The sequence below is a fragment of the Urocampus carinirostris genome, chromosome 11 (assembly GCF_059441175.1).
Source record: "Urocampus carinirostris isolate Australia breed hairy pipefish chromosome 11, RoL_Ucar_1.0, whole genome shotgun sequence".
In the NCBI taxonomy this organism is placed as follows: Eukaryota; Metazoa; Chordata; class Actinopteri; order Syngnathiformes; family Syngnathidae; genus Urocampus; species Urocampus carinirostris.
The window spans coordinates 6,478,605-6,494,368 of record NC_142359.1 but is presented as its reverse complement, the minus strand read 5'-3'; the positions used below and the strand labels follow the sequence as shown (position 1 = coordinate 6,494,368).

The window sequence follows — 15,764 nt, the reverse complement described above, 5'->3', positions numbered from 1 at the left end:
TCTTTGTCCCGCCCTCTCTCCTTTTCCCTCCCTCTTTCTCTTATTTCTTTATCTCATTCTCTCTCTCTTTAATCTACTAGTCCGGCCCCCGACGGAATGTTCGTTCTATCGTGTGGCCCCCGAGTTAAAAAATGGAAAATTCTTATCCTTTCCCTGCTGACTGTAGGAAGTCCTTGACTTCTGCCTAGCAACAACAATTGAAATTGTTTGTGTATATCTGGCAGCACACAACAGAAAGATTCAGATAAGCAAATGTGCAAAGCACTTGAAACATCATCTTGGTTTCTGCTACCTGTGTATGCGACCGTGTGTTAGAACAAACCCCGTTGTGCATTCCCTAACCCTGACTCCAGCGGGATGTGTCTAATGAGCTCTATAAATATCCCGGAGACGCCATGCTCGGTGCAAGGCTGCAAGCATGGCTGCAACCTGCACGTGCCCACAGACGGTCACTTTGACACCATTTTTTCTGAGAGGAAACGAAAAAAAGGGCTGACATTTGAAATTCTGTGGCCTGGGGAACAATGTCATAATAGTCTGTGGTTTGCAATAGTCTGTGACCTGTGCAGCCCTTTGAGACTCCTTGTGATTAAGGGCCAAACAACTAAACATGACTTGACTTGACATGTTTAAAACCACAGGTCATTGTCAGACGTCAGGCATCTCATTTCTCTCTTGTGCTTCTTGTTTAAACAAACACACACATACATGAAAAAAAAACACATTATTATCACATCTGTTACTGCTCGGATGAGCGTAAAACGGAAGTGTCAGACCAAACTGGTAGCTTACTCACTGAAGCTTGAGGTTTCTTTTCTGTGTCAATTCACGAGAGATACTTCCATCCATTATCTGCACTGCTTATCCTCAGTAGGGTCACGGGGGTGCTGGAGCCCATCTCAGCTGTCCCCTGATTCACTCGCCCATTCACAGCTAGGGACAATTTGGACCGGCCAATTAACCTGACATTCATGTTTTGGGAATGTTGGAGAAAACCGGAGCGCCCGGGGGAAACCCATCCAGGCACGGGGGGAACATGCAAACTCCACACAGGAAACTTTGATCTCATGACCTCTGAACTGTGCCGCAGACGCGCAAACCACTCATCCGCCGTGCCACCTCTCTTCTAAACATCCATCCATTATCTGCACTGCTTATCCTCAATAGGGTCGCGGGGGTGCTGGAGCCCATCTCAGCTGTCCCCTGGCTCACTCACCCATTCACACCTAGGGACAATTTGGACCAGCCAATTAACCTGACATTCATGTTTTGGGAGTATTGGAGGAAATCGGAGGGCCCGGGGGAAACCCATCCAGGCACGGGGAGAACATGCAAACTCCACACAGGAAACTTTGATCTCATGACCTCTGAACTGTGCCGCAGACGCGCAAACCACTCATCCGCCGTGCCACCTCTCTTCTAAACATCCATCCATTATCTGCACTGCTTATCCTCAGTAGGGTCGCGGGGGTGCTGGAGCCCATCTCAGTGGTCAAGGGACACCCTGAACTGGTTGCCAGCCAGTCGCAGGGCACACAGGGACAGACATTTCTCATTCACAACTAGGGACAATTTGGACCAGGCAATTAACCCAACATGCATTTTTTTCAAAGTTTTCATTTACATGTCTCTAGTCTGGTGGAATCTATTTCCTATTTTTTGCACGGTATGACTGTGCCAAAATGTAACATTCATTCCTTCCTTTTTGTCTTCACATGCAATATTCTCAAATTGTAGAGCAAGAGTTTGGTCAGCTTGTGAGACTAAGCAGTGTCAAGACAGATTTTGCCAGATATGAAAGCTTCTATTGAGTGGAGGAGGCCAGGATAGTTAGCGGGGATCACGTTTTCCCCTCTAAAGGACTGGGGGGCTTATTGTTCTGGATGAAACTCTTGAAAGTCCCTCCCCCTGTTTCCTCTCACGGCTCATATCCTCTCTGGTCTCCTTCACCCCAACTGGTAAAAACACAAGCACGGTATGGTGAGTTTTTAACGGAGCATGTCAGAAACTGAAACTTTTTGAATGACCATGGAAGTGTCTTCTATTCTCTGCTAGCTACCGTATTTTCCGCACTATAAGGCGCACCGGGTTATAAGGGCGCACCCCCCGAACATAGTTTTTGGTCCTATATTTTCCATACATAAGGCGCACCGGATTATAAGGCGCTACAATGGGAACGTTGACAAAACAGTAAGATATTTCGGTCAAACTTATTACCCCCTTAACATTCCCAAAGCTTGTAAAGAAGCAAATACGTGTCTGAGACATGTGCGGAAACAGTGTCTGAACGATGTCACCAATATCATTCGGAAGGTTAAAGTCTTGGGATTCAAGAAATGCCAAACATTTCTTAGTTTCCATTTTATTTTTTGCTGGCAACTGTGTGGACGGGCTTCTTTACTGTGCATATGACAATAAACACTTTGAATTGAACTTAATTTAAAAATAGACTCATCACAGAAACATCAAGATCGCTCTAAAACAAGATACCGGGAAAATATAAAGCCGCATAGCTCACCTAAGTTCTCTTGCAGCCATCACGTTCAATAATGATACGTAACCATGGTCTTCTTACAACCGTGAGTGTAGTAAATCCAGGAGAGTAAAATAATTACAAATACAGAATAGTAAAAAATGTTTTCTCTATGCCGTAGTGCAACCCAACGTGTGATTCACATTCATCTTTTTCAGCCAATTGCAGGCTTTGTTTCGCCCCTTTAGCCTATGCGAGCCTGTAAATGATCAAAAGGATCCGCCCCCTTTACCTCTGAATAACTTTAGCCAATAGTGACTGATTCAAATGATGATTGACACATTGGTTAAGATCCCAGCATACACCGCGGACGACCTCGCCTTCTGGGGAAAATCTAGTCGGCGGCTGCTTGCCTTAGTTGCAAGACCCTGCGACTTAATATTGATCCATATATAAGGCGCACTGTATTATAAGGCGCATGGTCAGCTTTTGAAAAAAATAAAGGCTTTTAGGTGCGCCTTATAGTGCGGAAAATACGGTAATCTTTTTTTACCCTTTTTCGGGGGAAAGGCACCCAAGAGGCATTCCAGCACACCCCGAGTTTCCCATTTCTCCTCCCACTGTTCGCTTGGAGGTGAATTATGAATTTGTTGGAAAGGTGGCCAAGAAGAACAAGACGGTCACCCATTTATCCAACATTTTATAGCGCGCTAGCCAAGGTTGGGTAGGGTTACTTTAACTTGATTTCTTTCAATTCAACAGACCAACAGACAGGGTAGATAATGAAACAGGATATCGAAATAAAACAGGACAAACTAGACGGGAACAAAAACTGGAGAGAATAATAAATAGGACCAAAATAGACGGGAACAAAACTGGAGAGAATAATAAATAGGACAAAAATAGACGGGAACAAATCTGGAAACCTATATTAAACAGGACAAAAATAAAAAGGAACAATACCGGACAGGAAATGCCAACAAGTAACAGGACCGAGTCAAAAGCCACGTCTTGCAGGGCAGAGGTTTGTTGACAGGCTGACAAAGGATAAATGAGCGCGGAGCTTAAAAAGACAAAGCCAATCTGTCAATAAGCCGCAGCTGGTGCTACACAGGCGGGGCAAATTGGGCGCCATGGCAACTATGACATATTTAGCTTTTATGGGTAACTATTGAAATGATGGCCAAATTTTAGTCGCAAACAATGTCGCCAAGGTTGGGTAGGGTTACTTTAACTTGATTACTTTCAATTACTTTAGGATTACTCCAATACCAAATAATCTCATAAAGGACAAAATAAACTAAATATGAATAAAATGATGACTCACAACACGTGGTAAGCTTTCACTCCTGGCTTTGATCTCCGACAAAACTAAGATAAAATGCGACAGAAACAAAATGAAAATAAATCCAAACAGCTTGCCAACATCATTTTTGCCGTTCCATGTATTCCGTTACTCCCCAAGCCTCCACAAATTTTGGTAATTTTATTTATACTTAGTTTCTTTTGTCTTTTATTATCATATTTGGTATTGGAGTAATCCAAAAGTCATTGAGAGTAATCAAGTTAAAGTGACCCTACCCAACCCTGGCGCTAGCAATCGAAAAATGGAAAAGTAGGCCCCTTTAGTTTATATTTTGTACAATCTCTTTTTGTTGCCATCACAACCATGTGTCTTTTTTAAGTTTTGCACATCTTGAAACAGAGATATTTTCCGATTCTTCCTTACGAAACTGTTCAAGTTCCTTCAAGTTTGATGGTTTCTGCACACCATTTTTCAGATTTTTCCACAAATGCTCAATGGGATTGAGGTATGAACTTTGACTTGGCCATTCTATCACCTTTATTGTTAGTTTATGTCAGAACCAGAACAGGAGGAGGACCCAGATGCGTAGCGTTTACTCAAGGCAGTGGGGGGCAGCAGTGGCTCAGGTGGCGCCACCCTCCGCTGGTTCTGATTGACTTCCTGTCAGTATTTAAACCCAGTCCTGTCAATCCCCTGTTGTCAGTCCGTCTGCGAACCTCAGTGAATACTAGGTAAGCCTTTTTCGACCCTGACTCCCACCTGTCCTGTTTTTGCTCCCGTCTGTCTCTGACTATGACCTGTTTTGTTCCTGACCACGTCTGTTCTTCTGTCCTGGCTTACGATCTCTTTGTGTCCCCCGACTACGTTTACTCTCCCGTTCTGGCTTACGACTTGCTTCCGACCCTGACCACACCTTGCTCTCCCAGTCCTGGCTGCCGACCCGTTTTTTCCGTTCCAGACACCGCCATCGCTCGTTGCGGAAGATCCACTTCCACGTTCGGAGCACAATCTGAGTACCAGAGCGACTTGCTTCCCGCGTCCAGGAAACACCGGATCGTGGGCGCATCCCTTTCTCTATCCTCCAATAAAACTTGTGAGAAACGTAACGCAAGTGGGTCCTGTTTCTGTTCTGGTCCTGACAGTTTCACAAAAATAGACAAAAAATGTAAATGTACTTATATAGCGCTTTTCAAGTCTCTGAAAACAATTACCTGCTTATCAGGGGCATTAGGGATTCGGGGTCTCGGCCAAGGACACTAACATATGATACAGAGAAGACAGAAATCGAACCTGTGACCTCTAATCCCAAGATGAGCGCTATACCTCCTGTGCTTCTGCCACTGTGCTATGTGTTTTTCCCATGCGGCCTTTTTTACAAATGTCAATCAGGCTTTTTTATGTTATCTTTTCAGAAGGGGATTTGTAATGGCCAGACTTATGCAGAGTACAACTAATTATTATAAAAATACTAATAACAATCTTATGCACAGATTGCCCCACTTTAGGAGTGTATTCCAACAGGACTTTGAATGTTATTATGGGTTTCTTGGTTGCTTCTTTGATTAGTTTTCTCCTTGTTTGGCCTCAATGTTTGACATTATTGCTCGCACAGTCTTCTTGCATTACATTCCTGCTGTGATATTCTCCGCAACTTTATCTCAGATCCGCCACGTGTGTTTTGGTCTTCAAGATGCGGTTTGATCTGAAGTGTTTCTTTTCACAGACTTCTGATCTCATCACAGAGGAGGTGCATTTAAACTGTGAATCGGTCATTGTTAGTTGTTTAGGTCAACATTGGATCATTCAGGTGCAGCACGGCAGCGCAGTGGTTAGCGCATGTGCGGCACAGTTCTGAGGTCATGCGATCGAACCTTCTTGTGTGGAGTTTGCATGTTCTTCCTGTGCTTGCGTAGGTTTCCTCCGGGCACTCCGGTTTCATCCCACATTGCCAAAATATGCATTTCAGGCTAATTGATCGGTCCAAATTGTCCCTAGGTGTGAATGAGCGAATGAGTTGTCAGTCCATCTCCAAACCTCAGTTAACACTAGGCAAGCCTGACCCTGACTCCCACCTGTCCCGTTTTTTGTTCCCGTCCGTCCCCCCGGCTTCGACCCGTCCTGACCACTGACAACCGGTTCAGGGTGTCCCCTACCCACTCTCCGAAGACACCTGGGATGGGCTCCGGCACCCCCGTGACCCTACTGAGGATAAGCGGTGCAGATAATGAATGAATGAATGGATCATTCAGAAGTCATCAGGGAACCTTTGGAGGCAGTTGGTTGAGCTGAGAGAACATGGGGGCCAATAATTTTGCAACATCCCACTTTTCAGTTTTTTTTATTGTAAATATAAAATGTTGAATAAAAGGTTCTTGCAGGGTACGGGTAATACTTTCACTAGGCAGTGTATTAAAAACATTCCTACCCTTGCTCATCTTCCTATCAATGATCTTCTTCATTGTCAATCCTCGGAGGGGTAATGGAAGCCACGGAGGAGTAATTGGTCCAAAGGGGCTGAAGCTTGGAAGTAATCAGAGATCACGTTGGGGAGAGCGGGCACATTTGAATGTCTCGTGGGCCTCTTCATGAGGTTGCTACTTTAGCGGCTGCTTGCACATCCTTTGCTTAATGCAGTGCTGCCGCAAAAACGTGCAAAGAATAGGAACAATTATTCACATAAAAAGCATAATTCTGTTCTTGCCAATGAATAATGTAGATAACTCCAAGGTTCGTAAACCTCTTTCATGGCTAAATTCAAGCAGTTTTTAAGGACTTTCACAGAAAAAATTCTAATTTCTCCAGTACCAAAGAAGAAATACTGATGTTATTCATGTATTTTACAGAGCTACAAATATACCTGCAATTTACATGTGCAATTTTTAATCCTGTATGTGTATTTATAAAGACATAGGATTTTTACCGTAAATTCCGGACTATAAGCCGCTACTTTTCCCCCAAACTTTCAACCCTGCGGCCAATTTATGTAATTTTTCTAACACACCTTAAGTACCGGTATCATTTTCCGTTCAGTTTGCCGGCTGTGATTTTTGGACTGTGTACTTCAATGAAGGGTGCATGCGGCTTATATACAGGTGCGGCTTGTGTATGTACGAAATCGGTTTTCTTCTGAAAATGAGGTGGGTGCGGCTTATAATCAGGTGCGCTCTATAGTCCAGAATTTGCGGTAAATTGTTTTTGAGACAAATGACTTCTGGTATAGGGTTAGGGAAAATATAACAGTAATACGTAGCTTACTACTTAACTTATTTTCAGTTTCAGGAAGTTCTTCCCATTACAATTTTATAATGGTCAACGCTATCCTAATATTTTTTATGGCCCATACGGAATATCCATAGTTGATACATAACACTCATTTTGTATCCGGTGATTGCTGAACGCAGGAAGCAGGTCACTCCGATGGCGGTGTCGGGGGCGCAAAACAGGACAGTAGCCGGGACATGAGAGCCAAGACATGGTCCGGGTCGGAAGCAAGTCGTAAGCCAGGATAGGAGCGACAGCGTGGTCAGGGTCAAAAAGAGGTCCAAAGCCAGTACGGGCGAGAAGACGTGGTCAGGATTAAAAAACAGATTGAAGCCGGGGGACGGACAGGAACGAAAAAATGTGACAGGTGGGAGTCAGGGTCGGACTTGCCTAGTGTTAACTGAGGTTTGGAGATGGACTGACAAAAGGGGACAGACATGACTGAGTACAAATACTGATCAGGAGACAATCAGAACAGCTGAGTCACATCAGTAATCATGACACAATATGCTCGATTACTTTTTTTTCTATTTATATAATGTCTCTAAACAACCAGGGTTTTGTAGGGTTACTTTAACTGGATTACTTTCAATTCCTTTTGGATGACTCCAATACCAAATATGCTAATAAAAGACCAAAGAAACTAAATATGAATAAAATGATGACTCACAACACGTGGTAAGCTTTCTCTCCTGGCTTTGATCTCCGGCAAAACTAACAAACTGCGACAGAAACAAAATGAAAATAAATCCAAACAGCTTGCCAACATCGTTTTTGCCGTTCCATGTATTCCGTTACTCCAAGCCTGCACAAAATTTAGTCATTTTATTCCTATTTAGTTTCTTTCGTCTTTTATTAGCATATTTGGTATTGGAGTAATCCAATAGTAATTGAAAATAATCAAGTTAAAGTAACCCTACCCAACCTTGTAAACAACTAATATTCTATTTTGGCAGTTTTCCCCTTATTTAAAATATTCATACTGTCCAAAATAGAGATAATCAAGCAGAAGTGACATTCTAATAACCTGTCCACCTGTAGATCTACACAACTAGATAAAAACTATACCAGAGAATCAGAGGCATATCATATGAGGAAGAAGCTAGTCAATGCCTGGAAAATGAAGCTTTAATATGAATCCCAAAATCACATTGCAGTTCCCCTCAAATCCCACCAACCCCTAAAACCAAACAAGATGGAATGAGAACATACATTAACAATTTACCAACACAGCAAGTCACATGATGCCACCAAGTACCATTCTCTCGCAAGCACCTTTACATTTTTGTTCCCTTTAATGAAATACATCATGCCCAAAACCTTCGAATCCATTCACAACCGATTAAAAAAAAAACAAAAGGCACTCAACCTTCATCAAAACTACAAAATAGTCAAGGAGAATTTACAAGGATATGGCACATTCTTGTACAAAAACATGTCAGCAGTTCTCAAATACACCTTTATCCCTCTATTTTTGTAACTTGAGCACGTGCACAAAAACACAATAATAAAAAAAAAATACAAATCAAAGCTTATTAAACAAGTGTGAAGTCCATTGGCGACAAAAAAATGTGTGCTTGGAAAGGATTCTTCAAGGATCCTGAGCAATAGCAGTTTTTCCCTTCCTGGGTATGATTTGCGAGGGATTGTCTGACATCTGCAAAAATTCATCGGACGCTCAGGCATGGAAAAACAAAAAAGCAGGAAAATCAATCCATACAGTTCCTTTTTGCGCTTATTTATCACCAGTTGGTGGCGGACCTTTGGACTGTTAACCAGTCAATCCAACGACACTCGTTCAAACCGATGGACAACCATTAAGCATGCACGTTGTTTGCAATGTGGGCGAGAAAAATCCCACTCAAGCAACAGATTTTAAACCCAGGGTCTCAAAATTGTGAGCCAGGCATGCTTATTACACCACACCACTTAAAGCTTTTTGGGCATTTATTTTGTGTCTTTAACTCAATGGTCGCAACACACATTGAATAGCTATAGCGTACTACCTACGAATGAGGTAAACTTAACAATTGTATGCTACTCCCGCCATCAATGGCATCAAAATCCTAATACAATGCAACTTTTACAATTTGTGGTCCTTCACAGGTGAACGTTTTGCCTTACTCATAACTTAACAGTACTCGTACTACAAGAGTGCAATCATGTCATTCAGGAGTGGAATAAAATTAAAAAAAAAAGTCGATTTTAAGACCAATGCAAGGTAATGTCACACAATAGCAAAATGAAAAGAGTCGTGGCACAGTATAGAAACAACTTGTCACTAAACCAGTGCAAAAAAATAAATAGCAAGTTATTGGAAAAGGAATTGAATTAGCAAGATATGGTCATTCTGGTGTGCCGTAGTGGTCTTAAGTCACAAAAATGCAGTGAAAGGACAATATGAGTAAGATGTGTTGTACTAGAGCAGAGCAATGTCATATTGTTGAGTTGTACTATTGCAAGTATTGCATGGTAGAAGAGGGAAATGAAAAGAAAACTGAGAAAAAAAATGATCAGGAAGATAAAGACATTCTACTAGTGCGCAGAGAAGAGGGGATAGAGAAAAACATTGCATGTAAGAGACGGCAAGTTCTCCATGTGTGGAAAAAATGGATGAGACTATGATGTCCAAGCTGAGGATGCAGGAGAAAACCTTTGTCATAGTGGGAAATTACTTCAGCAGTAGTACTTTCTACGCCTGCCCACTTGTGTAAGAGCAGCACTACTGCGATATACAACTCAAACCTTTGAATATAATGGAGTGGCCCTTTCGAAACTTGCCTTGAAGTTGCTTAGAATTGGTCATTACAGAGCAATGAGCAATTTAATTGTCCTTTAAGTGGGCAGCGAGTTACAAAATGTCCACCCCTTCAGATAACAGAGTTCCATTTGGTTCTCCAGTTCATCCCTACGATAGTTAAAATGCAGTATTTGGACTAGTTGGGCCTGTACCAAATATTTTAAAGATATTTTTTTCGGATACGTCCCGATTTAAGTATGTGCACAGTAGATAACTTTTTTGTAGCCTTTGTGAAACTGAAAACTCAGTTGGATAAGCAAGTATTGATTTTATCACCCAAGGTTTTGATTACGGATGCACATTACCTCTTTTGCTGATATATATACTCAAAGACACCAGATGCTGATACCAATAGTACAAAAAAAAATACTTGAATTCCCCAATTTTTTCTCATTTTGAATAAATCACCACCAAATCCCTCAAAATCTTCCCATAATTGCACAAGATTAACCACACTATTGAAGTTCCATGTTAAAAACGTTCACCAAATAATAGTGAATACTGGTATCAGCCACTGTTGCCAGTATGTATACCTTAAAAGAGGGGTTGTATCAACACAGGCTCAAAAGCTTATTGTAGTATGCTTCCATCCCAAGGTTTAACATTTAAATGAAAAAGTACCAGCCATATGATTAAACTGTCAGGACTGATTCTGCATCATTTTAGTATTAAAATGGATTCTTTATGTCATGGACAATTCAACGCACTAGTAGAATATTGAATAAATGCTCAAACATTTTTCCAAAGGCAACCGCCCTGAAAGGCAGGGATATTTCCTTCCAGCACATCTTCCTCTTCCAGAAAGCCATTTAGGTCCTTCCGTCCTTGCCTTCGGTTAAACCACATGGAGTTCTTATTTGGCTCATGGGCCCCTCGTGTCGTTGCACTCGGGTCCTCGAAAAAGGCAAGACTATACAAGGGCTGCCATTCAACTGCAGCGTCCCAGATTGACACGCAGGGTTCCACTTTTGTGCAGATCCCACAGCTGCACAAACTCTTCGGACATGGTGTGGATCCAGCGGTAGGGCTGCACGTCATCGTAGTAATGGTGGCTGATAGGCTGCTCCGACAAATCCGAGGAGAAGGGCCAGAAACCGTAGACGCTCACCTCTTCGCAAAGGCCCAGTGCCAGGCTTACCATGAAGAGGCCGGTAGAGAGGCGACGGGCGTGGACACCTCGCGCCTTCCAGAACTGGCCCACGTTGCGCAGGAAGTCAGGGTTTGCAAAAAGCATGGTAAGCTCGGACGAAGAATCGGCCAGCGCATAGGAAGCGCGCAGAGACGGGTCGGTGCCGGGACGCATGGAGAAGGCTGGCATGTAAACGAAGCCGGAGCCGTATGCCTTCAGGCTGTCCACGAAGGCCTTGCGGGACCACATCAGGTTCTGGAATCTGGAGAAACGCTTTATTAGAAACAACTCGCAATGCAGTGATGCCTCAGGTATCATGGTTTATGGGGACCAGAATCCCCCGCGAAAAAGCGTTGCATCTTCATAAAAGCCCACAAAGGATCAATTTCACCTTAATATAAAATGCTGAAATAACAATTATATATCTACAAATAAAAGCACAGAACTGCAGTTAAATACATACTGTCCCCTACTTATGACCGTTGGACTTACGAAAAACTGTAGATACGATCATTATTTCCCCAGATGTCAAAAAATATCTGGACCAGTGTTCCCTCTAAGCTGCGCGCGCTCGCACATTCTCAGCGCACAAGAAAATCTAGCCAGCGCACAAAAATGAGGGCTCAAAATTGCTAATTAAGAAGCGACTTAAGTCAAAGTTACAGTGCATGAAGGTAAAAATACACGGGTTCCCCTGACGTTGTGTCCTAAATGCGATATTTTGAAGTCGAGTCGAAGTACAACGAAGTTGAGTAAAGTTAATAGAGTTTGTCGAGAACAGACTTCTTCGGCTCTGCTCACTAAAAGGAACCGGCTCTTTTGGGTCCTAAACGGCTCTACAGGTTGTTTTTGCTTCTTTAATCCCAACATGACCAAATTTTATGTAGAATTATGCACAAAATGACTTAAAGGAAGGGGGAATAGAACAAAAAAGAAAAAAATACCAAGATGAAAAAGCAGTGAAAAGCTGAGAAAAAAAAACAAAAACAAAAAAAGTAAAAATTTAGAAAAAAGCCAGAAAAAAAGAAAAGAAATGAAGGAAAAAAGTAAATAGAGAACAAAAAGAAAAAAAGGAACAGCTAGGAAAAAAACAATGAGATTTTTTAAAAAGGGATTAAAAAAAATTGAAAAAAAAAACAGAAAAAGAAGAAAGTTTGTGTTGCATTTAAATAATTTCCAATTATACCAAGTCAATCTTGTTGCCAACATTGTACTTCCACTAAAAAATGTGATTAAGTACAGTTCTGTATCTTACAACCGACCAAATAAGCCCCCAAAAATGTTATTAATATGCGACAAAATATATCAGGAAATAAAAAGAAATGGATTTCTTGTGAAAGAATTGTAAGAACAAACCACGTTTGTAGGCCGTACAACTTTTGCAATAGTACATGAGTCAATTCATGAAAAATAATTTTGCATTGCCGGAAACTCAGCAAAATGTAACTTGATGTCAAGTTTTGGACATGTTTGATAATTATCTTGCCACACTTGGGATTATGGTTGCTCACTGTTGTTTCAAGCGTTGCTCACCGACTTTGTGTGAACGCTCAGACCCGTAAGAAAAATTAGAGAGAACATTGATCTGGACATTGTTGTAAGTTAGATTTTGTATTGTGTGCACCAACAGGACATTCCTGTAGTGCTTCTTTCCGCCACTACCGGCGTGTGGTGCTGTGAGAGGTCACCCAGCATCCACACCGAAGAAGAAATCTGCTTCCTCTTCCTAATCCGTGTGTAAACATTCCACACTGTATCTCCAGCAAGCTAAGAACTTTTACATTTTTATAGTTTAATATCTCGTACATCCATTCAATGTGGTTGGTGTGAAGTGTAAAGAAGAGGCGAGACGTTTCTTTTGAAACGAAAGTGGAATAAGAAAGATTGATGCGGTTGAGAAAATGGTTGGATCGCTTTTTTCAGCCACTCTCTAACACGGAGAAGGACCTTTTGAAGCCTATCCTCCAAAAGTAAGTTATACTTAACTTTATAGAGCATATTATTTTATGAAATGTTTATTTCTAGTCCAGAACAATACAGATTACTTATCGAAGTCTTAATCATACAAAATATAGCATTGAAGCAACTTGCGAACCATTGTCCAGAACCCATCTCGTTCATAAATAGGGCAGCGTCTGTCGTCTTTACTTTTCTACATAAGTACAATGAAATTAGAGGCCTTCTTTCAGAGAAAAAGTGTAACCCACCTAGAAAAGGGGGTTAAGAAAATAGTTTTTTTTTAAATTTGTTAGTTTTAGTTATTAGCTTTTATCGTCTCTGACGACTTTAATCAGGCATGCTTAAGGACTGTATTTCCCAAATTCATTCAATACATGGACTGTGCAACCAGGGGGAAAACACTGGACCGTGTGTACAGTAACATCAAACATGCGTACAGAGCTTCTCCCCTCCCCCCACCTCGCTGGATCCGACCATCTCTGTCTGTCCCTCACCCCCTCATACACCTCCCTCCGGAGAAAAACAAAGCTTGCAATAAGGACAAGACAAACATCTTCTTTGTTCTCGTCTATCCTCATTGTAAAATGTGAAACTGGAGCGCCACGTCCAATTTCGTTGTCACATTAGTTCAACCTATTTTGTAACAATGACAATAAAGGTATATTCTATTCTATTTTGCGTTTTAGTGAAATTTAATTTTGGAAACTGGAAGTTTTATTTTCGATATTGAAAATTGCGCTTAAGACCATTAAGGGAGATGTCGCAATCGCACTCCTCACAATTCTGTGAAAGATTAAAAAGAAAAAAAATAGGTCTACCGAAACCCTGGGAAGCCATATGAAGAACATTCCAATCAGGAAAGAATCCATAGCTTTGTCAGGTTTTGGGAGCTCCAGTCATCTTCTCTGGAGACCTTGGAATCAACATTGATTGGGAGTTACTCTGAAGATAGAACCCTACCACTGAACTTGACTAGACCCCATTATTATTCAATTCGACACAATATTCTGTAAAAAATGTTGCGTGTTGGTGTAAATGCTCAAAGATTTTCATTTTCACTATTTGTTTCTCCAAGCTCCTTGAAGAACCTATAGGTGTACATACCTTGCAGTGGATTACAAAAATCATTGAGAGAATAGCTAGCTGCACACTAGCATCAAGTAACCTCGACTACAAATTCCAATGCAGCGGTTTCCCACGAGTTCCATCTCCAATTCCTCCGTTGATAATGGATTTGGCATTGGTGACAAACATTAAGAGAGTTGTTAGCTTAGCCGCAGTTCTTTCCCGCAAATCCTCGTTCAGTAACACACACAAAAATAAATGCTGGATGCATTTCCAGTTTTATTTACCAGTCAAAACATTAAGGTGCACTTTCAAATTTCTGGTTTTTAAGTGTACCATATAGTCTGGAAAATACATTACATTTAAAGGTTGAGATTATAACCATTTCCACCCACACACAGTCATGCAGCATTTCTTCTTCAAATTAAGTTAAATTAACGGCAATGTTCATTTTTTCGGACGAACATGAACTTGTAACCAATGTCGATATTCTGTAAAATTACTAAAATTAGGTTTGATATCACACGTCATCATTACATGCCCATCCTTGATTTCAGAAATAGGGAATTGGCAGTGACTGAAATAACATCTGCCCGGACGCCCATCATTTACGTCGGGCGTACAACTTTCAAAAGGGTGACCGAAAACGTTTGCTTTCTTCCGATTTCGAAATGCTCGGTTTGGAAATTTCGGAATTTCTGTTCGTTTGGCAATTTGCAGGCTCGGCAGCCGATCAGAAGCCAGCATCGAATAACTTCCCGCTTCCGTACTTTCCCAAGCCTTTTAAGGTCGTGCATTTGCATATAATTTTCCAAAGTAGACGCACAAAGAACCCCGAAAAAATGGATAAGTGGTTAGGAATGAAGCCAAAACCTCAGCCCCAGGAGAAAAATTCAAAAGAAGCTAACAAAATTGATGACGCTACAAAACGTAAACGTGCATTAAGAGCATCGTGGACAGAGGAGTTCACGTGGCTTGTAGTAGAACATCGCATGAATGAAGATGAGTAAACACAGGTACATACTGATGGCTGATGGAAAACAGCGATGTCATATACATGCAATGAATGTTACTAGTAGATTTTTAATAAACTTAAAGAGTTGTTCCGTTTTATATTCGGATTATAAATCTTTAAACCTTTGCAACAACGTTTTTTTTGCAATTAGTCGTCTTATTTTGTTTCAAGTTGTGAAAAATGGGGCAGGTAACTTTGTCATGAGTTTCAGACACTGGAATTGGTATCAGTATTGGGCAGGAACAAGGCCATCTTCTAAGACAGCCATCAAGAGTAGAGCTATCAACGCTGGAACAGATTGTAGCTGCCCAACAAGGTTCATTCTGTGTTTTTTTTTGTCCAAATATAACATTTTAAAACTATATTCAAGTACATTATTCATAATATTAAAAGGTATCCATTTTGGGGGAATCTTAACAGGGTTTGAACACATTTTTTAGGCAATTTCAAATACTTTAACCGGAGACATTCTAGGACACATTATGGTGAAAACATCTGCTGCATGTACCGTATTTTCCGCACGATAAGGCGCACCGGGTTATAGGGCGCACCCCGAAAAAATAGTTTCTGGTCCTATATTTGACATACATAAGACGCACCGGATTATAAGGCGCTACAATGTCCGTACAATGTCACTCAAATGCATCGTTCCATCATTCGGAAGGTTAAAGTCTTGGGATTCAAGAAATGCCAACCATTCCTTAGTTTCTATTTTCTTTTTTGCTTGCAACTTTACTGTGCATATGACAATAAACA

General features: G+C 41.3%; 1 protein-coding gene across 1 annotated transcript in view; it reads right to left on the bottom strand.

The window, feature by feature from the left end:
* Positions 1-8,150: 8,150 nt before the first annotated feature.
* st8sia1 (ST8 alpha-N-acetyl-neuraminide alpha-2,8-sialyltransferase 1) overlaps positions 8,151-15,764 on the bottom strand; it is a 33,338-nt gene continuing 25,724 nt past the window's right edge. The window contains exon 5 of the mRNA XM_088347793.1: positions 8,151-11,231. Within this exon, the coding sequence (XP_088203919.1) occupies positions 10,769-11,231 (463 nt within the window). The 3' untranslated portion in view covers positions 8,151-10,768. The remainder of the gene's footprint in view (positions 11,232-15,764) is intronic.